At 36.9% G+C, this 23,044-nt stretch overlaps 1 protein-coding gene across 2 annotated transcripts; it reads right to left on the bottom strand.

Annotated features, from left to right (window-relative positions):
• Nucleotides 1-119: 119 nt before the first annotated feature.
• Nucleotides 120-22,665, bottom strand: LOC138700886 (tumor protein p63-regulated gene 1-like protein). Of its 2 annotated transcripts, XM_069827280.1 has the most exons (6): nucleotides 22,235-22,665; nucleotides 20,658-20,865; nucleotides 18,550-18,726; nucleotides 12,985-13,125; nucleotides 3,845-3,978; nucleotides 120-2,033 (listed from the first exon to the last, which is right to left on the bottom strand). In XM_069827280.1, the coding sequence occupies exons 1-6, from the start codon at nucleotides 22,509-22,511 to the stop codon at nucleotides 1,813-1,815; spliced, it is 1,158 nt and encodes a 385-aa protein (XP_069683381.1). In that variant the 5' UTR covers nucleotides 22,512-22,665; the 3' UTR covers nucleotides 120-1,812. The 2 variants fall into 2 exon arrangements, with proteins under 2 accessions (XP_069683381.1, XP_069683382.1); XM_069827281.1 differs by lacking the exon at nucleotides 12,985-13,125 and having other exon boundaries at nucleotides 122-2,033; nucleotides 22,235-22,655.
• Between the last annotated feature and the right edge of the window lie 379 nt (nucleotides 22,666-23,044).

Below are 23,044 nucleotides of genomic sequence, written 5' to 3'. Positions count from 1 at the left end.
GGTTTGAATAATTTCGAGGGAAAAATTGTTCCGGAGCCGGGTATCGAACCCGGGACCTTTGGTTTAACGTACCAACGCTCTACCACTGAGCTACTCGGGAACTCTAACCGACACCGATCCAATTTTTCTCTCTATATCCACAGACCTCAGAGTGGGCTGACAACCGTCAGCCGTGACAATTTAAGTCACACGGAGTTAGTGTGCACTCGAAGTTGGTTGCTTGACGGTTGTCAGCCCACTTTGAGGTCTGTGGATATAGAGGGAAAAATTGGATCGGTGTCGGTTAGAGTTCCCGAGTAGCTCAGTGGTAGAGCGTTGGTACGTTAAACCAAAGGTCCCGGGTTCGATACCCAGCTCCGGAACAATTTTTCCCTCGAAATTATTCAAATCAACTTTACAGGGAGTTATACCTGAAATCTTGATTTGCATAATACACGTCACTGTTCGTTAACAGAAAACCACAATTTAAGTCACACGGAGTTAGTGTGCACTCGAAGTTGGTTGCTTGACGGTTGTCAGCCCACTTTGAGGTCTGTGGATATAGAGGGAAAAATTGGATCGGTGTCGGTTAGAGTTCCCGAGTAGTTCAGTGGTAGAGCGTTGGTACGTTAAACCAAAGGTCCTGGGTTCGATACCCGGCTCCGGAACAATTTTTCCCTCGAAATTATACTTTGTGCTATGTTATTTGGGACGAAATGAGCTGTGACTAGTAGAAAGAAACTAAATGGGAACAGCTGCACAAAATTTATAGACATCTGTATCATAAGTAGACAGACTATGTGAGCTAGATGTTTAACAACAACGTAGCCACTATGCAATTAGCAACAGCACATAATTTCCATTATTTATACTTATTTCATGTGTACTCTGAATTCATGTCTATGTTCTTGTTTTATTATTTAAAATTATTACATTTTGTTAAGTATACTTGGTCATGCTAGGCGCGCCACTCTGATGGTAAATTATAAATTATTATGATACGAAATACGCTTCTACTTGCTAACAAACTGTACCGACACCCTATATTTAAAATATTTATCGTTGAAAAATTAGTTTTTCTTTTCTTTTTTCGGGAAGGGAACAAAATTTTCCATTTCGTTATACTGATTTCTCCGTAAAAACGAAATTCGTTAAACTAAAATATTTTAACAATAAATTATGTAAGAAAAGGCAGGGGGCAGAAAATAACTTCGTAATATTGAATATTTCGTTATACTGGCATTCGTTATAACGACATTCTACTGTACAGCACCTGTAATTTCTATGAACTGCTACTGCTATTAATAAGGGGGGAAAAAAAAAAAGAAAACCTCGGCTCATAAATTCCCGAGACTAGAACCAGATTTCAATTTGTACAGAAAATAGGAGGCAGTTGATATTCTCTACTTCATTGAGACTCATGTCACGAATTTATATATACAAAAATTCTAACTATAAAATTATAACTGACTAGTCTTTCAGGGACACAAATTAACTAATTTGAAACATTTTTGTTATGGTCTTGTAATCATCCTTTGACTCGTTTAGAAACAAGACTTGCTCTGCTTTGTATTCAGATTTAGAGACTGCATAGTGAAAAGTTAATTCTGCCATCCATCCTGATACTTGGTGCGGCTGGGCCCTCTGCAAGCCATTACTGCACACAAGACGGATGACAATTACTGACGCTACTGATATGTTTACTGTGTTAGGCCGACATCATCACATCTGGCAACACAGCCTGACTAGCAACTGCGTATCACGGAACAAACGTCCCACCACCGCAAAACAAAAGCAAAATGGCAACAAAAAAGAGTAACAGTACACACTGGCCTAGAAGCTGAACTTGCCGCGCACTTTGAAGAAGCCGAGTGCGTTGCGGTTGTGAATCAGCGAGCCCAGGCCCACGTAGTTCTCCAGCACGATGGACTTGTGCTCGATGCTGCAGGGCGACTCGGTTGTGCCCATCGTCTGCGCCTTCTCCACGGCGGACACAATCTTGCGTGCAAAGTCATCCACGTCGTACATCTCATTCACGCTGCTTACTAGAGATTCTGCAAAGCAAACGCATCTCATGTGCTAACTGGTATAGACGTGCCTCTGTGCATATGCTGAACAAAACTGAGACTATTTGTACACTAACGTAACAGTCGCAAGTGCAGCATACCCTTGCCACATTCAGTCGCATATGTCCCCATTTTCTTCGACTTTCAGTACCATACTGAAAAAATTGAGGAAGGGGCTTTTCTATAGCATGCGACACAAACTACCAAGATTAATTTTTTCTAAGTTCTACAGTGCGGGAATTGTGACAGGTTAGTTAGATTAAGTTAGTTTAGGCTTTTCTTATGCCTTGCATATACGAATCTACGGCAGGTTAGTTAGGCTAGCTTAGGCTTTTAGTATGTCTTGCATCTACGAATCTGTGATATATTAGGTTAGGTTAATTTAGGCTTTTAGTATGCTTTGCATATATTAAGCGACGTGAAATGTGCGTTTTGCGTTCATTTTGAAGTGTCCTATCTTTTTATTTCACGTGTTAATCGCTTTTAGGTTACCTGCACCGATCAACTCCAATGTTTAGCTATTTTCTAATAAGTCAACTGACGTCCTATAAGAATTCTTCACATTGAAAACTACTTTCCCTTTGAAAATTAGGCCATTTTCTACTTTTTTTTTTCCGTAAAAAAAAACTAATAACCCTCATTGTCGCATTCTACAGAAACCCCAAGGAGGGTCCTATATGCGCATATCTAAAAAATTACTAGGAAATCAAAACATAAAATAAACGATAAACATACAACATCCTTGAAACTATAATAATAATAATAATAATGCAAGACAAATAACGTGCTTGTACATGATCAAATTATTCTTCCAATTCAATACTTTACAAGAAAGCTTGTCAAAGCTTGTCAGAGATTGATCAATATTGAGAAAGATTTGTCAAAGACTGTTTCATATATTGAAGATTTGATAAGATTTTAAAAATGTGCTTCAAGTTCATTGTAACCTATGTAGGCCTGCCTACTAAATATTACGGCATAAATACGTAAATCCTTTGTAGAATAACTAAGCTATACCAAACAATATTAGTACTGTACAATACTCTACAACGAAGAATATTACAATTACATATTGTTTCAAAATAAAATATTTACAATTAGTATTCGCCTACATTAGGTCTTCATTAAAAAAAAATGCACGTAATGGTATTTAACTCGAGATATATGCCCTGCAATTTCCGCATTATATTCCTTCATTTTGTTGTGGTATTCCACAGAATTCACGGCGTACAGACATGAATTTAATTCACAAAACTGAATTAAGTCAGAAACAACTCCTCTCTGCTAGGAAGCCATGTTTTTTGTGGTTCTTGGCGCCATAATATTTTCGAATTCCATTGGTAATTTCTTCAGAGAACTGTCGGGTCATTGATCGATTAGTACATGTTATTTACTTTCAAGACTTTCAAAGTACTGTATGTGACTTGACAGTAAAGCTTGTGAAGTACTGAATTCCACGAAAATCTGATAGTGCACAAGCAGCTTTAATTCACTATTATTATACTGATCATAACATCAGCAGCGGCAAAAGGGGAGAGTTAAGAGGTGGCTTAGGAATGGGGGAGGAGTTACCTTTACCGGCCAGCAGATGCCAGAAATGCAGCTTCTTGTAGCGTAGCATTCTTTGTCTTGCTGACTACAGAGTTACGATAACATTTCGTCTAACATACAAGGCAAAATATTTTTTTTACTCTTCAGAAAATTATTTTTTATTATTATTCGCGAAATAGTCTTATTCAAATGTCACTAGTTCTCATCTCTCTGGATGATAATGGGAACTCCACTGAATGGGCATTCACCTTTTCGCCAGAGCAGTGGATGTGATGTGTAGGTCGTCCAGGGAATTTCATTGTTGAATGGGTTCCACTTTTTTCTGAACGCCAGGGGCTCTCCATTGTTCCACATAGCCCTCAGTCCTCGCATATTGCGCGCCCTATAACAAGTACACCAAGTCATGCAACAAGCAATACACCGTGTTACTCTCAGAGGGGTCGAGAAATAAATGCTCGTTGCGATTTACATTGGCAAGATGCAGAAACTGTCCAAGTTTATGCAACAATGGTCTAAAAACAGCTGCACGTTTATGCACATGCGCACCAAGGTTTAATGCGGAAACAAGCATGGTGCCATTCAGTAGAGAATTCAGTCATTGGACCATTCTTCTTCATTGAGGCGACAGTCACAGGGGATGTATATCTGGACATGTTCCAGAACTTTTGTTGTTGACCATCCTCCCCCCTCAGCAACATGTGACTCCACCCCACTTTCCCGATAGGCTGATCAGAAAAGTTCCCTTGCCTGACTACCTAGATCGCCCGACCTGAAACCCTTTTGACTTTTTTCTGGGACTTTGTGGAGGGCGTTGTGTACCAACGTGGTAGAGTTGACACTTTGGAAGAACTGAGGAAACGCATTACAAATGCAGCCTAGCTAGTCACTCCACAAATGTTACACAACACTTGGTAGGGGGTTGAGTACTGCAGGACACACACACTGAGTTGCATTGACCATTCTCCGAAACTCGGAGAGTTTTTACATCAAGTTATATTAAAAATTTTGTGTTATAAAATTATTTACACTTGAAATTACCGCTTATTTCTCTCCCTATAAGCAGAGCACGGTGTACTGTCCAGCATTTTAGACAAGGAAATGTATTGCTCACAAATTATATATTCCCAAATTCTCATGATTGCTTTACAATATTTCATAACAAATGAAGAAAACTGATGATGAATTATTACAGTTCTGCAGGCAACTACAGGGGCTACTTATTCTTATACAAGCAGCGACATGCATGGAGAATAACTGCATTGTACTTCAAGTTCAGACATTTATGAATCACCCACATAGTATACAATAGATTATTATTATTTGTTTTAGTTGTGTTCTAATTATGTGTGCAGCAATTCGTGTAATAGTAACTTCAGCAGAAAAATGTAAATTAACATAAAGTTAACTACAATCTGCACTAACAAATACGACTTTGCTTCAAAATTAGATAAGATGTTGTAGATTAATTTACTACCTACTATTTCGATAGGAATGAGCGTGAACGCACTCGACTAAGTACTGATCATGCACCTCCACACCCCTTTCCATGTGACTTACAAGGAGAGGACACGCTCTGTATATCGCCGAATGGAATAAGATTGTGTGAGATGAAAGTACAAGAAGTACTGTTTAAAGTCATACCTGGTATGGGTGGCCAATGACCCCTCGTTTTGGAAATATTGGCTATTGTTTGTGACATACTTCCGTTAGGTGCTCAATAGGGAAGCATTAGCCTGTGTAACAGCTTAGCCCATATGGTTGGATGCTGAGTTGTTATCAAGGCAACATGAGTTCGAATCTTAACTGATCCTATATTTATTTTCTTTTAATAATGATTAATATTGTGATTACAGTTATCTATTTACATACCTATATCATATTTCTCAAAGTATTGAATGCTTCATCATGTTTTAAACAAATTACTAATTAACTAACATTGTATTGTAAAGGATAAACAATGAAATACTGCTCACGTAGGAAGGTAAGATGTGTACTGGTTCTGTTCTATTTCTGTAGCAGCTATTCCACTTCATTTTGTACCCGATTCATTATGTCATAAAAACACACAAAACATACATATTTCCAGCACCATGCACAACAAATGAAAGCTTGTCCACAGTCACACACATTTTTCCGCACTTCTGCGAAACAGACATCCTTCACATTCACAAACACTTCTCGTTCGTTTATCAATTTTAATGCATACTACGCATATTTCAACATGGCTTTGAATATAGGAACTGACAACTGAAAGTGAATTAAAATAATAATAATAATAATAATAGTGATGATGATGATGATGATGATAATAATAATAATAATAATAATAATAATAATAATAATAATATCAAACTTTAAAAAATGAGAAGGCATTAGGATTCGAACTCGAGTTGCCTGGATGACAACTCAGCATCCAACCACATAAGCTACGCCGTTACACAGTCTAATGTGTCCCTATTAGGCACCTAACAGAAGTGTGTCTCAAACAATAGCCAATATTTCCAAAACGAGGGGTCATTGGCCACCCATACCAGCTATGTCTTTAAACAGTACGTCTTGTACTTTCATGTCACAAAATCTGATTTAATTCGGTGATATACAGAGCGTGTCCTCTCCTTGTTAGGTTCATAGAGGTCACCCAGAACGACACGAGCCATTCACAATTAAGCAATATTGCCTAGTTGTAATGTTAAGATCCAGTCACTGTTAGTTATGGTAAGTTAAACATTACATGCATCAAAATAAAATATTGTAGCCATGAAGAAGGTGGAACCCATGAACTAAGGCACGTGGAAGCATTACAGCAGCATTCACTAACAAGGTACAGGCTTGTGCACTTTAAACTGCAATCTTAAGTCAAGAGTCTAGCGCAGCCTTGAGAGGACAAGCTGGCACAGCCTGGTTTGAGTTTCCCTATTGCCTAAAAAGTTTTCCATTCTCCTCTACAAGGCAAAGCTACTCTCTGTATTCAAACTCCTGCTTTTTCAAGTCAATTGGAAATAGCTCTATTCCTGACAGCAACTCTGTCGTCATTTAATTGCCTGCGGAGTTGTGACTCTCTGGATACGATCCACCTTCATCAACAGTGGAGCCAAAAAGAGTGCAGTGTGTCTTACACAGAGTAGAAACACAACACCGTGCACAATAAACTAGCGGCCTACGGTCACTCTTCTGTTCAGAGTACTTACACAGGGTGGAAGGGGACCGATGCACCAAGAGGTGATTCTAATGTTAAATATAACAAAACTTTTATTACACTTCTCCTTCGATGAAGCACCGTTAAGCGGGAAAATAGTCTTTGCCCAATGTTTGCAGCGCTCTATTGTGGTAACGTCTGAGAGAAATGGTTGATTGCTATACAAGCAGATAGGTAAAAATAATCCGACCAGTTAATGTCTTGGGTTTTTTTTTTTTGCAAATTTAACCGTTTAGCCATGAATTTAAATTAGATAATTGAGAAAATCGTTAAAATAAATCTTGCAATGCAGTGCAGTGTCACGTGCCTGTGACTGAGTACTACAGAGAGGGAGGGGAAGGTAAGGGATAGAGCAATGACGTAATGTGACCTTGACTTACTTTGTTGACATTTACGTTAATTTAACATTTTTCAGTCTAAAATTACATGTAAATAATACTATGTGCTTTAATGATTTATTTTCAGTTAATTTAATGTACAACAAGTCATGTGATTAAAAATTATTACAATGTATTTCTGGCATCACAAGATGCGTATTTCCGTTTAAAATTGAATCACCAAGCCACATCATTCCCTTCCTAGTCTACAAACAGAGGAAGACGAATGCTACGAGTTGCTTTTGTTTACGAGTCTTGAACTAACTTGGCCGCATTTGTAAGAATAAAGCTTAAGTACTTTCTCAAGGTTTATACTTTTGAGTATGAGCACTTCCAGTGATTATATACTCGTAATCACTAGAACATACTCATTTTCGTAAGAATAAAGACATTCTACCTAACGCGAATATACTGTATACTCATCTCAACAGCCTTCTTGATCGTTTAAAAGTTAGTATATACTCATGTTACCTATCCTCTTTGACCACATTGTACCCTGATGCTCAGTTTTTTTTATAGGCTATCACGTGCTATCTGCATGTTGTAGTGGTTTATGTTTTGCTTTTTGTAAATTTTGATAATGGATAGATAAATAAATAAATAAATAAATAAGTAAATAAATAGAATAAATAATAAAATACATTAATTAAATTAAATAAATAGGCAGAAATTAAATAAATGAATGTATTAAATTAATTAATTAATTAAATAAATAAGTATATAAGAAATGAAATAAATTAATTAAATAATTAAGAAAATAAATAAATTAAATTAATTAAATAAATAAAGTAAATAAATAAGTACATAAATTAAATAAATGAGTAAATTAAATAAATAGAGACAAATAAATAAATAGAAATAAAATAAATGAATAAATAAGTAAATAAATATGAAAGAGAGAGTGAATCAGATAAGTGACGTTAATAAAGCAGGAAACAAGAAAATACTATTGGGAAATCGTCATTATGGGATGTTGGATAGAGATTACATCCATTTCTAGAATTCCAGTTATGCTAATTGTATTTTTTATTATGGAGCAGTTACATATAATTTTAAAGTTACAAGTAATTGCATTTTGCAATTCAAATTTTACACAATAAACTGAAACTGTTAATTATATTTAACAATACAATCTAACCTTATAATTTGATAGCCATTCATATTCTTATAGGTTATGTTTTTTATGAATAACAAATACGTGTTTAACCAATTTCACATTCACTTTTGTGAAGCGTTAAAGGCTTCTGAAGTTCACGTCTTTTTCTATATTTTTCCATGAGGCACTACAGCCATTTTATAAATTATGCCATTTATTTTTAATTTAAATTTAAACTGAATACAAATCAACAAATACTCAGAATTGAGCCTGCTACAAACCATACTCAGAATAACATGAGAACGAACTTATAAATATGAGAATATACTAGCTTTTATTCTTATCAAGCATGAGTATATATTCTGTAAAAGATGGACGCTCGAGTATATTCTACTATGCTTCCATGTTACGAGTATGTAATAAAAAATGAGTAGATACTCAAATGTTTTTATTCTTACTAACAAGAGTATATACTAAAAAAAGTCCAGTATATAGGGGAAAGCTAGGAGAGAAGACGGGGGTAGGAGAGACAACGCAGGCTTTAGTTTCCCAGTTTACCACTATGTTTCGCCTCATGTCTACGCTCAGCAAGAGTAACAAGGAAGTTTGCTGATGCAGTGAAATTCTCCCGCGATTATATGTATTATTGTGTATTTTACATTGACTTTCTTCAATGAATTATCGTTGGTAAGTGCCTGAATTTTCGTTCAACATTTCTAATATTTTTATGTAGCATATTTGTAGTAGTAATACTTAGGAATTGTAAAATGTTGGTGGAAGCCATATCCATCCACATGCAGTGTACACAGTTATATGCCGTTTGGCCATATTTTCTATTAAGCAGCTGGGTGCGTCATCTCGCCTACCAATTTAGGACAGATGACTTATCACGATGGTAGGAAAGATGACGCAGTTTATGACCTAATTTTTTATTTAAAGAGAGAATATACGGAAATTATATTACACAGTTCGTCTAAATTATTATAATAACGTTTCTTTACATCGTAATTGGGTATTTGTAACTAGTTCTGGTGTATTAAATATTCCAAATTATACTACAGTAATAAATTATAATATATAATCATGTCTCTGTAAAGTTTCATTGAGTTTTCTAAATTATTTTGAAGTTACCAGTATGCAAAATAAATAAATTAGAATGACAAATCGTGTTTCTTCATATTTTAATTATTTTTTCTTACTTTAGGGTTATCAAACATGCCAAATAAATATATTAGAATATCTAATCGTGCTTCCTGGAGTGAAGAAGATTTAAGAAATGCTGGTCTCGCTGTTCTGGAAAAGAGAATGTCTCTACGAGAAGCGAGTAAACAGTACAATATACCGGAAAAAACTTCAAGGACCAGAGTTAAGAACAATAACTTCAACAAAAGCGTTCTAGGGCCATCTTCACAGCTGGGGAATGAGGCAGAAAAAAAGTTGGTGAAACACATTCTTGAGCTGCAAGGTGTTGGTTTTTCTCCTAAAAGGAAAGATGTTCGGGAGATGGCCTTCAAGATGGCGCAGTTTCTCGGTATAAAGACAACATTTAATACTGAGGACGGAAAAGCTGGTAAAGTATGGCTGCTTCCTTCATGCGTCGAAATCCTGAGCTTGCCATAAGAAAGGGTGAAGGACCTCATGAGCAAGGGTTGGAGGGATGAACAGGAAAGAAGTTGCTGATTATTTTCAGCTTCTATCAAGAATTATGGTGGAAAACTATCTGGTAAATAAGCCAGGCAATATTTGGAACGCAGAAGAAACAGGCTGCAACTGAACAATGTGCCTGGAGAAGTAATTGCCGGAAAAGGCAGTAAAGATGTTAAAGTCGTTACTACGATGGAAAAGGGCGAAACTATTACTGTCTTTGCATGCTGTAATGCGGAAAGTCATTTCTTGCCCCCTTATTGCGTGATGAAAGGAGTCTACAAGAAGCCTGAACACGAAAAAGGAGCGCCTCCTGGGACTGTTATTAAAGTGAGGCCTGAAAAAGGCTACATTAACTCTGAACTGTTCCTGGATTGGATGACCACACATTTCATACCACGCAAGCTAGCAGGGAAAAATTTACTTATCGTGGATGGACATGCTTCCCACATGAATGATGTCAAACTCCTAGAATTGGCCAGACGTAATGATGTCATTTTGTTGTGCTTACCAAGCCACACCACGCACTATCTTCAACCGCTAGATCGTGTTGCATTCAAACCATTCAAAACATACTGGAGAGATACATGTGACAGTCTGGTAAGACTCAACAAAGGTGTGAGAAATATTTCCAGAAGTGAGTTTGGTGGTTTGTTGAACTCTGCTTGGGCCCGTTTCGCAACTGTCAAAATGGGAGTGTCGGCTTTCCAAGCTACAGGGATTTATCCTCTTAATATCGATGCTATTCCTGATCATGCTTACCTCTTGTCATGTGATCAACCCACAAATTGTCAGACGTTTTCACCGTCTTCCACAAAATCTCCTGAATCCCACTCTCTACAGCCAGGTTGCAGTACCTCTGTAAGTCCTTCAGGTGTATCCGTCTCAAATAATGCATCCTATTCCAACATTTCTGCAGTAATTAATTCCACTCAGTCAAGTAGCAACATAAATCAAAGTCCAACCAAAGCATTAGGAGCTGTGTGGCCTATCCCATCGAATCTCAAGCCCTCCACTTCCAAAAGAAAACAGTCAGCTTCCAACATCACAGATCCATGCTACATTGCAGAAAAAAAGAAGAAACTCTTGGCGCGGAAAGAAAATGAAGAAAATAATAAAAATCGAGAGAAGAAATCTACTGCCCAAAATGACCAGAAAAATTCATCGAAGACAACAGGAAAGCAAAGAAAGGGAACAAAAAGAGTTCTAAAATACGAATCATCGTCGTCTGAGGATGAAGAACCAATAATCTTATCGTCTGATGATGAGGAAATTGAAGACTACGATGAAGATGAATGTGTCGAGTGTCTAGAACTTTATTCTAAGACAAAATCTAAATCGGACTGGTTTCAGTGCATTTCTTGCAAGAGGTGGTTACACGAAAGTTGCTCCCTTTATTCTAATTTGTGTGCTCTATGTGGTAGAATTAAAAGAAAAGAAAAACAAACGCAGTGACAAGCTTACAAAATACTTTCATTAAATGAAGAGTTAAAATGTTACTCAATTAGTATTATAGGTAATTATATAACTGTAACTATATAATTATTTTGTGACAGAAAACAATATTAAGTCCATAATGTGTGTACCCAGTATTCAATTTTTCGTTCGGCTTCTCTCCTACCCATAGTGCGTCATCTACGAATACCATAGTAGGAGAGATGACGCATTGCAGGATTTATGAAAAATGATTAAAAATGAATATATAATTGATTTCAGTGTGAAATTAATATTTTTCCTGAAGCAAGTGATAATCAAAGAATAAATAAATATTGTTTGTTTTTCAATATATCATGTGTGGTTGAATATATATATTTATTTTGAAAAGTGCGTCTTCTCTCCTAGCTTTACCCTAATATATAAAAGGTAAAGGTATCCCCTTAACATGCCATGAAGGTACTTGGGGGGCGTGGAGGTAGAGCCCCATGCTTTCCATGACCTCGGCACTAGAATGAGGTGGTGTGGTCGGCACCACGCTCTGACCGCCTTTTACCCCCGGGAAAGACCCGGTACTCAATTTTATAGGAGGCTGAGTGAACCTCGGGGCCGTTCTGAAAGTTTGGCAACGAGAAAAAATCCTGTCACCACCTGGGATCGAACCCCGGACCTTTCAGTCCGTAGCCAGCTGCTCTACCAACTGAGCTACTCAGCCGCCACCGTAATATATACTCATGTTTATTCTTACCACGGATTGCAGTATCCATTATGTTGCCAAATGTTTCATAGAAACATGATTTCCTCTAAAATGCTGAATGTTAGAAAGGAAACTTATTTAGATTTTTAAAATCTCTCCTCATGATATATTATTACCAGTTTCATTTTGGTGCAGTGGTTACCTTCCACCCTGTATGTATATATACACTGTATACCGAGTGAAATTCCAGACATTAGTTCAAAGAGCTTGCAGCCAACACTTATTTAGCGAAATTATGCCAAAACAAGATAATGGATTTGAGAGTACAATAAAACAGAGGGGTGTATTAATAAATACTAACTATTCTACGCAATGATGACATTTCAATTGTTATGTAGCAATGCAGAAATACTAACTAGCACAGAATGAAATGGCGGTTATAATGTTGTTAAGACTACAAGGTGCACCACACAACAATCATGCAAATCTCAACAGGGTGTTCGAGGCAAAGCTGAAGACATTTCTGAACTTAACTTACATCTGCTTTCAAATTCAGTCATCTTCATACAGAGAAGAAACTACTTATTCTATGCTCAAAAAAGACAAATGGTCACACTCTCTGCGCAACTACTTGGCATAAGCACAAGATAAGAGAACAGAAAATAAAACTGTTGGAAAGAAACCATGCCTTTGATTGCAATCAACGATGGAGCTATACAAGTAAACAATAAATTATCAAGAAATTCCGAATAAAAAAAGAGGGAATTATATTCAACAAAAATGATGCCAGACATTCCACACTCAAATGTCATTCAAGAAAATCTTAAGAACCGACAGATGACTGGTGGGAAGTCCAGATGACTGGCAGCACCAGAACGACACATCACGTGACTGACAATGAGTGTGAAAACCCTGCACATCATGTTAGGGCAGCATGCGGATACCTGGGCTCAAAGCTAACGAAGTCGAACGCAGACGCGCAGAAGTCTTTGTTGGGCGTGCCTCGTGCCCACCGCTCCTGCAGCGGTCGCAGCAGGCAGCCCTTCACCACGGTCACCACCCCCGAGGCCAGGCCATTCAGCCTTCTACAAGGCAATGCTTTCAGTTCCTGAACAACACATTTAGACTGGCTTCCAAGTAAGTATGTACATGTATGTCCAGTATGTATGTACAGTATGTACTTGTGTGCACTCAAATCAACAGTCTGCAAAGGATTGCTGAAGTTTAAATTAATACTTACTATTTTATGTATGTACGAGTAGAACTAAATCATAGGGAAAAAGTAAATAAAATTACTTAAAATCATTAGATTCTATATGTACAAACTGATATCCTTAATACTTTTTGTGTCCTTAATAGTGAAATCCGTCAGATATTCTGGAACATGCTGTATTTATTCTTCATAATAAGTCCACTCAACCAATCATAGCACTGCATTTATCTTTGTTCGTGCTCACTAACCAGTTCTTTCCTGTTTTAAACAAGGCGCAGTTGTTGATTTGAAATTACATAAAAATAGATTATAAATGTAAAATTTACTTTGTCACACGTTAAAATTGTTAAAAAAGGTATTTACCTTCGACAGACGGCCTGTTTCGACGCTATGTGTCGTCGTCCTCAGTGTCTCTTGAACCACTGGTGATCTTGACTCTGCGATGTGCAGTTGTCGATGGTAGGGGTGGGGGTGTGTTGCTCCTATGGTGGGGGCTGGCTGTTTGTATGTTATGATGTATTATGACGTCAAACAATGTGTGCGTATCGAACTGCAGTTGTGTGTTAAGTATATATTGTGGGTGTGCTATTGTATTCTTATATATTTCGTACTGTTCTAGGATGTTTAACTGTGAACTTTTTGGTGTGATGTGTAAAATTTCCATATCTGTTTCTATATTATTGCAGTCATGATTATTGTTGATAATGTGTTCTGCATAATTTGATGTGATGTAGGGTTTGGTTAAGCTTTAATATGTTCATTATATCTTGTGTGAAAGGATCTTCCTGTCTGTCCTATGTAAAAATGTGGGCAACTATTGCATTTTAATTTGTAAACTCCAGTTGAATTATATTTATTTGAATGTTTAATGTGGTTATTTAAGTATTTGTGTTGTGTTATTTGTTTTGTATGCAATTTTGTACTTTAGTTTTCTGAATGAAGTTGCAATTTTGTGGGTATTGGTATTGTGATGTGTTAATGTTATGTATTTATTCTTGCGTGGTGTTTGTGTTGGTTTGTTCTGTTTTTGTTTTGCCTTTTTTATTAGTGTGTCTATTATGTTAGGGTTGTATCCATTGTCTTGTGCTATATATTTTATTGTGTTTAATTCTTCAGTGTAGTTGTCATTGTTCATTGGTATATTAATTAATATGTATGTCATTGTACGGAAAGCTGCATGTTTATGTTGCATGGGATGATTTGATGCACATTGCAGAGTCAAGATCACCAGTGGTTCAAGAGACACTGAGGACGATGACACATAGCGTCGAAACTGGCCGTCTGTCGAAGGTATATACCTTTTTTAACAATTTTAACACTTTTAACGTATGACAAAGTAAATGTTACGTTTTTAACAAAGTGTTAACGAGAACTTTAATCAATGAATAGATTATAATTATGTTATTATTGGCATTAACATCATTACTTAAAAGTATGCACACTGGTGGGATTCCAGTTTCAAGACTGAACAGTCATTTCAGAGAGAAGAAGGAAGACTCTTTGCTCTTTGTTCCAAACTTTGTATGAATATTTGTCAATTACTTCTTGTCCCTAATAACAGTAAATACACGCACTATAAAATTCTATCAAACATGGCTTGCTGACCCCAGTCAATGTTATGTCCAACTTACAAATTAAAGTACTTCAGTTTTCATTATACTAAAGTTTGTACGGAAAAAATTCTTGGCTAAACTAATGCTGAGCTAGTTTCCTTATACACCTTTCAGATACGATTTTCACTTCCGAAATCACTGTAACTACCTCGGTGCTAGTTTCACCAAATTACCGATTCCCAAATACCTATAATTTTTCTCTTCATGTGATGCATCTGTAATGATCTTCTTATTTTAATGCTACAACAGTGACATTTGAATCTTTGTGCCAGCCTCCTTTAATCCAGCAGACAAAACTGTAAATACCCACAGTCTGCCCTATGTCTGATATTTTATGTACTAAATGACTGCATTATCACAGTCTTTGTTTTCAACTAAACAAAAGAAACACAGCTGTGGCACACACTGTTGTACCGGTAGCAGACGTTATGTTTAATGTTAACATAGAGGCCTATACTGTACTAGCCGTGATTCATTATAATATCATTAAATTCACAGTTGAGGAGTAATGAAATTGTTAGTAACAATTAATTTTTCAAAGTAATGCTCGGCAATGGTGTTATTATTTAAATAAAGTAACTATAACTGTAAGAAAGTTACTTTTATCAGTAATGAAGTAACGAAAATATAGTTATTATTTCTGTCGCTTGTAATATTTTTTGTTGTAAAAGTCTGAGACAGTGTAATACTGGCCTTACTTGTAATAATTATTTCAGAAGTTACTTCCATCATTTCAACAATGAGTTCATTATTAACGCGTTGTCTCTCAGATTGCATGCCACCCCCTCCCCTCTCTGATCTCAATCCTCGTCTTTCTCACGTCAGTAGTGTCTGCTATGAAATAAATGTAAACAATCGTGCATATCCTAAAATCTGCCTTAGAAATGGCCGACTTACGAATACTGCATTCATGTGACTCGAGAATAAGATCCGATCTCCAATGTTACATTCATTTCAATTTCTTTCGAACATGGAGAAGGAAGCAGAAAAAGTAGTTGAATTTTTTATGTGAAATGGAAAAAAAAAAAATTAATTTCTTTATAAATTCTGCACTGGTGGAAAAATGATACAAAGTAGTCGATACTCCACAGCAAACTTAAACAACATATAAAAGCAAGATATAATCAGTCATAGGCTATCAGTGTGTTTATGAATATAACCAGGGCTGGGCAAAATACTGACATTAAAGTATTTCAAATACAAATACAAAATACTTTTAAAAAATTAACCAAAATACATTTGTATTTCAAATACTCGATACAATATATAGGCCTAAAGGAATAAGAATATTACTGTACTGAAAATCTAAAATATCATACTAACATTAAAAGTATTTTTATCTCGAAGTTTTACATAAACACTGTAACTGAACATTCTTCCTTTTCCCAGTCAACAATGAAATTATGCTACATATGAATAATTACTCCTCCTTTAAAAAAAAAAAAAAAACAGTTTCTCAAGAAGTTTATCAGATAAGGATCCCCTTGCTGGTGAATGAATAAATCCTGCAAAACAGAACAGTCTTTGTACAGGTGCAGAGGAACACAAACTTGTATTATACTTTATAAAGCTTGTTTCACTGTTGGGTAATTCTCTGGAGTGCACAGGGTTGTCCCTTTGCCATTGAAGAATTGTATGAGCTCATACTCCGCAGTAGACAAGTTCTTTTCTTTTTGCTTTTCAAAGTCTGTTTCACTTGAGTTGAAAACATAAAAATTGTTTTCATTGTCTGAACTGACCAAAGATGTAGCAGACAACTGCTCAGCTGATTTCACGCACATATTCTGTGTCCTCTTCTTATCATTTGGTGAGGCAGCCATCTCATCTTCAATGATGGGTGGAAGCAAGCTGTCAAAATAGCTCAATTTGCTTCTGGGGTCAGATCAAACATCGCTTTAAATCTTGATGAAAGCGAACTTATTAGGATTGGAGTTACTTGGAATAGATGGCGTAGATTACTAGATAACAGAATATGTAATCTGTTTTTGACGGAAATTAATGTGGACAAAAGCTGCCCGTAACAGCACGTCTTCTCATTTTGCATTAAATCAAGGGCTACGGCAATGGGTTTCAGAACTGCACAATATTCTTCAAGATACTGAAACCCAACATCTTTGAAGGTTGGCAATCCCAGTTTTTCACATATACTGCTTATATCATGTTTGAATTGCAGTATTTGAGAGATAGAGTCATAAAGAGAATTCCATCGAGTTGGGCAAGGAAACTTTAATGAATATTCAAGACATCTGATCTAATTTCTGAGGATTTGGGTCCCCTAGACGCATTCCATAATGCTGAACATTTAGCGAGTGTTGGGTGATGGATCCTTGATGCTGTTGGAGATTTCTTTATGGCATTAAGGAAATCAGTTGTGGCAAGAAAACTAAGTGTATGGCTAGCACATCTGAAATGGGCAGGCAAATAAGACAAAAGTTCATTCTTCAAATCCAAATCCAAAACTTGAAGGACAAGAAGAAGAAAAAAGTATTTTGAGTATTTGAACTACAAAATACATCAGTTTTATGTATTTAAATACAAAATACTTTCGAAAATCCTTAGAAATTACAAAATTCAAAATACAAATGTACCGGTATTTCAATTACTTATTTCAAATACTGCCCAGCCCTGAATATAACGATTTTAGTTTAGTTTGGATACATTAAGAAGATTGATTGATTGATTGCATTTAAGTTGTATAAGAAATGGTGTTGTTGTTTTCTAATGCCAGGCGTTTGACAATAAAGTCATTTGACCTCTTGCACTCCAATATTTTCAAAGATATTATCATGATCAGCCACTGAAGCACAGATTTTGAGGTGTTCCGAATCCATTTCTTGGTTTGAGTTGCACAATGGACAGTTAGGGGACTGATATATTCCAATTCTATGCAGGTGTTTGGCCAAACAATCATGGCCTGTTGCCAATCTAAATGCAGCTACAGACGATTTTCGTGGTAAATCGGGAATTAATTGTGGATTATGATGCAGAGTTCCATTTTTTCCCATGGGATTGTTTTATCAAATTTTGTTTGTTGAAGTCTAAGTATGTAGATTTAATAAATCTCTTCACAGAGTAATACGTAGATTTAGTAACAGGTTTGTAAGTAGCAGTGCTGCCCTTCTTTGCTAAAGCATCCGCATTCTCGTTTCCCAGGATTCCACAATGGGATGGTATCCTTTGGAATACAATTCTTTTATTGAGTGATATTAATTGAGAGAGCATTTTAGTTATTTCTGCTGTTTGAGATGAAGGTGTGTGTTTAGAGGCGATTGATAGAATAGCTGCTTTGGAGTCTGACAATATAACTGCATTTTTAAATTTACTGATGTGGCATAGAAGATTCCTGAGACTTTCACTTATTGCAATGATTTCTCCATCAAAACTTGTTGTATAAGAAATGTAATGGGCTTAATAAGTTTTTTATTAACTGAAATTAATGTAACATTATTAATATCGTATTTTTGCAAAACATTGTTTTATTCGAAGTAATAAATTAAACAAAAAACATACGTGGCTAAATTTCATTTTAAGAACAAATTGGCGAATCCTCAGTCTCATCTCCCTATGGAAATCCCATCAATGCTGAATAGTAACATTATGATAATGCTGTCGATAATAATCGAAGCCACACAACGCAACATGGCAGACCTATCAATATGACAACTTGGGAAGAAGGAACTCACGGCACAAGCGAGCCTGTGGGGTAGATGAGGTCCCCGATGACCAGGGTATCCACTCGGTCCAGAGGAACTCTGCGGACATCCAACTGCTTGAGGGCAATGAAGTCGTACTTAACAGTGAAGAGCGAGTTTGAGGTGAGCAGGATCAAGCGCTCCTTCTCGTGATCCCACAGGCTGATCCTGCAGGGCAACCAAACATTGCCTTAATAGCAAGAAAGAGTGTCTCAAAAATAAAACCACAACATTTTCTGGAACGTTCTTCAATAACAATAACAACAACAACAATAATAATAATAACAATAATAATAATAATAATAATAATAATAATAATAAGAAAATAAAACACACACAAAAGCAAAAGATTTCAATCTTCTACTCTCTTTCCAGCTAAAGATTGAAGTAAATGTAAATAAATGCACGTGGCATAATGGTTCCTGATTGGCTATTGGACGCACAACGCCTCCGAACTCGTGCTTCATCTTCTTCCTCACATTAAAATAGTTCCTTCTAAAATAATAAAATGTATAACATACATGGAATACGAGAGAATTAAAGATGTTTATAAGAACATTTTCTTACGATTTAAACAACATGTTTATATTAGTAGTTTCAGACATTGCGTGTTAAATCATTGTAACGTGTTTATGGCAACGCGCATGCGTAATAGGCATTAAATCCCTCCCAAGGTGACTTGCAGCTTCACAGAGCACATCAGCACAGCTGGTATAACACAGTGCGAGATTCAGTGTTGCCAACCTCAAATAAATTTCTGTAGAATTAAAGAAATTCTCCACTCTTCAAAGAATAACATTCAATCACGAATCTACAGAAAAAGAAAATCCACTATTCCCAGTAGAGAAATAATAAATATTAACCCTCTGTGAGCATTTTACGGGTTAGTTCAATGAACGTGTTGAAATGTCTGCAATATATCAGACGGTGGCTGCCCTGCGTGCTCACTTGCTGAAAATAATGCGCCCTGGTGGCTGCTTTGGTAGCTAGCTTGCGATTGCGGAGTAATACATTTCGGTTTTGTTTAAGTCTACTTCAATCTTTAGTTGGAAATAGTTTAGCTCAAATAGTGTGATTAAACAGTGTGTTGGTGTACATCACACAAATTGGACATTTCTTTATTCCTTGGCATCGTACCGTTTAAAGAACTGGTCCACAATAAACCGGGAACGAAAACGAGAACGGCAAAATTGTTAAAATAAATGTATTTAAATGTGTGCATTCACAATTAACGAGAAGCTTGCTGGAGTCCGGGAACGGAAACGTAAGAGTCGGCCAAGTTTTAACTTTGGCATTCTCATTTCCGATCACATTCTGCTGCCATCACAAAGTTGTTTGCTCGTCGGATTTTTTGTTGAAATGAGGCCATGACATAATTTCTTCTTTATTCTTTGCTTTTAACTGACCCAGGAATTTAGTAGAATCACTTTCAACATATGCTACGCGTATATGTGACCAGACTGCCATGTTAATTGAATTCTTAAATATCCTGTGCCATAAATTTTAAAGTTGGCTAGCTTGTACTCATGAGAGAACGCCATTGGTTAATTATACACAAATAACTTCAGAATACGTAGCATCTACTTTGACACAGATATTGATATGCATAGCTGCTTCCGTTCTGGTTTACTGTGAATAAAAAAATCTTCACGATGACATCCTCCGCTTCTCGTTTTCGGTTTATTGTGGAATTCCCTTAACTTAGAAGTAGCCACGGAATCAAGAACAGTTCTCCATACACTGCCTAATCACTCTGAGTTAGGTTGAGTTTATAAATTTACATATTAAAAATTGTAAATCATTTCAGCAAAAAGAAACAAAACATAGGGAAAGTCTTTCCTAACACCTTATCAACATATCCTGGATGTGTAAAGAAATGCGGAATTTTTTACAACATTTCTAACACTAAATTGCTTATTGGGGACATCTGTCTCAAAGATCTGTGTGCTGGTCATCTTGATTACAGACAGACTGCCAGATTCAAACAACTGTATCTCTGCATCTACTGACGTTTATAAGGACATTTTTAATCCTGAAAGATATTAGGAACTTTTGAAATTTAGGGACGCTTTGGATTAGGGATCTGCAATGTCACTGACTCTGTAAGAAGCCAGGAGCCCAGCATCTCGCCGTCCTTGTCAGGCGTGACCAGTTCGCTCACACACTCCTTGACTGCCGCCTCCACCAGGCCATCCCGGTATGTGAAGAAGTCCTTGGCTTCGTCCTCCTCTAGAATCGGGTTCTGGCATATCGCAGTACTCTGGGGAGGCGCGTCTTTTGACCTCGTGCGTCGGAACCGCTCTGAGACTGCAACACAGACATGCGCACTCATCACCGCCACACAATCAAACTCAAGGATGAGCATTTTCTGCGCACTTTCGGAAAAAGAACTATGGAGGAGACTAGTGAAGTGCTTTGTGTGGAGTGTGGCATTGTGTGGGCCAGAAACACGGACATTACAACAAAGTGAAGCGAAACAACTAGAAGCATTTGAAATGTGGATATGGAGAAGAATGGAGCGTGTGAAATGGACAGACAGAATAAGAAATGAAGCTGTGTTGGAAAGAGTGGGTGAAGAAAGAATGATGCTGAAACTGATCAGGAAGAGAAAGAGAAATTGGCTGGGTCACTGGCTGAGAAGAAACTGCCTACTGAAGGATGTACCGAAAGAAATGGTGAATGGGAAAAAAGTTCGGATTGCATGAGGAGACGAAGAGAAAGGCAGAAGAGAGCAGACTGGAGAACCTGGTCTGGGGCAGAAAACTACGAATGAACACTGCATTTAATTATAACGAACTGTGACGGTACTGGTACAAAACCGCACATGTATTTAAATATGACATACACGAGCTGTAACATGATCACACTAATCACTGAGACCATATTCTTAACTTTCAAACAAATGGAGTCTGTTGGAGATAGCAAAGTGCCAAAACAATTACCAAATTTTAATTGTTACGGTTCAGAAATGTCCCACAACACAACATTATGATCTAAAGCATCATGCCTACGACTCAAGATATGGAACACGTGCTGCTTTGAGTCCTAATGGGAAAGAGTGTTTTATTAAACTTCGACCAGTGTATTAGAGATGTTTGAGATGGGCAGGGCATGTAGCACATATGGGTGAATCCAGAAATGCATATAGAGTGTTAGTTGGGAGACCAGAGTGAAAAAGGCATTTCGGGAGGCCGAGACGTAGATGGGAGGATAATATTAAAATGGATTTGAATGAGGTGGGATATGATTTTAGAGACTGGACTAATCTTGCTCAGGATAAGGACCGATGGCGGGCTTATGTGAGGGCGATAATGAACCTCCGGGTTCCTTAAAAGTCGTAAGTACGCAAAATAATAACACTATTTATCATGGACAAGTCTACCAGGTCACTGCCAATACAAGCAAATGAGCGATCTGATTAAGTAGTCAAAAGGAATGCCATTATTCCACGAAGAGCTGAAAGGAAATACTGTCATCCTCTTAAATTACAGACCCAGACCATTATTATGGTCTTTATGTCTCTTTGACACAGTAACACACCTTGGGTTTCAATGGGTAGGCTACTGTTATACCAGTGAATGTGGATTTACATTCTATAAAATTGGCCAAACAATCGGTTACAATTTTTCTAAATCATACAAATGGCCAACATGATTAGGTACTATATACTTCTTACTTCTTTTCGGAAACGACGTAATTGGCGATACGACATCCACACCACCGGACACTGCCGGCTTCAAACAGTTCTCATCAGAGTTTCCTTCTCCTTTTCCAGTCAAAGGCTCCACTGCCAAAAGTTTGGTTGCATCTGGGGATATCGAAAGTTTCGCCACTGATTCATTGTCATCTCCAACGCTGCTCGGACTCCGACTGCACAAGTAAGAGTCCTGCTGAATCTGAAGCGTAGCCCCCTGGAAAGAAGCACCAGTACATTCCTCGTCACTCAACTCCATACCACAACGACAAGTTCCCAATTTGTCTTATTGTTTTTGTTTCCGCCCTCTGTCAACGATTCCGTCGTCTGTTACGTGTACACCGCCAACTTGATCATAGAATGTTCGGTTATTCGGAACTCGCAACTCAGAAGCGATTATATCGTTCTGCTCGATAGCCTTTTTTTACTCCATATGGCAATGTCAAACATTACTATTATAACTCATTTGTCGTACCAATGACACAGTGCATACAATGGAAAGACAAAATTGGTTCAATTTGCTATGAACAAAATTTGTATTGTCATTTCAACATACATCAACAGCGCAATTTCAATTGTAACATAACCTAATTTTACAAAATGATTTTTTCCACAGAACAGATACCGGTAATTATTTTTTTGTATCTACATTACGTAATTGATATGACCGACCTATTTACAGAATAAATCTAGCGGGTTCATTCTCATTTACTGTAGACAGGAACTAATCACACCTAATTACCGAGCCTATTATTAAATAATTTTATGCATCTAGATAATACTTGACGTCTA

This window comes from Periplaneta americana, chromosome 6 (genome assembly GCF_040183065.1).
Source record: "Periplaneta americana isolate PAMFEO1 chromosome 6, P.americana_PAMFEO1_priV1, whole genome shotgun sequence".
NCBI lineage: Eukaryota > Metazoa > Arthropoda > Insecta > Blattodea > Blattidae > Periplaneta > Periplaneta americana.
This window is presented reverse-complemented; position numbering and strand designations above follow the sequence as displayed.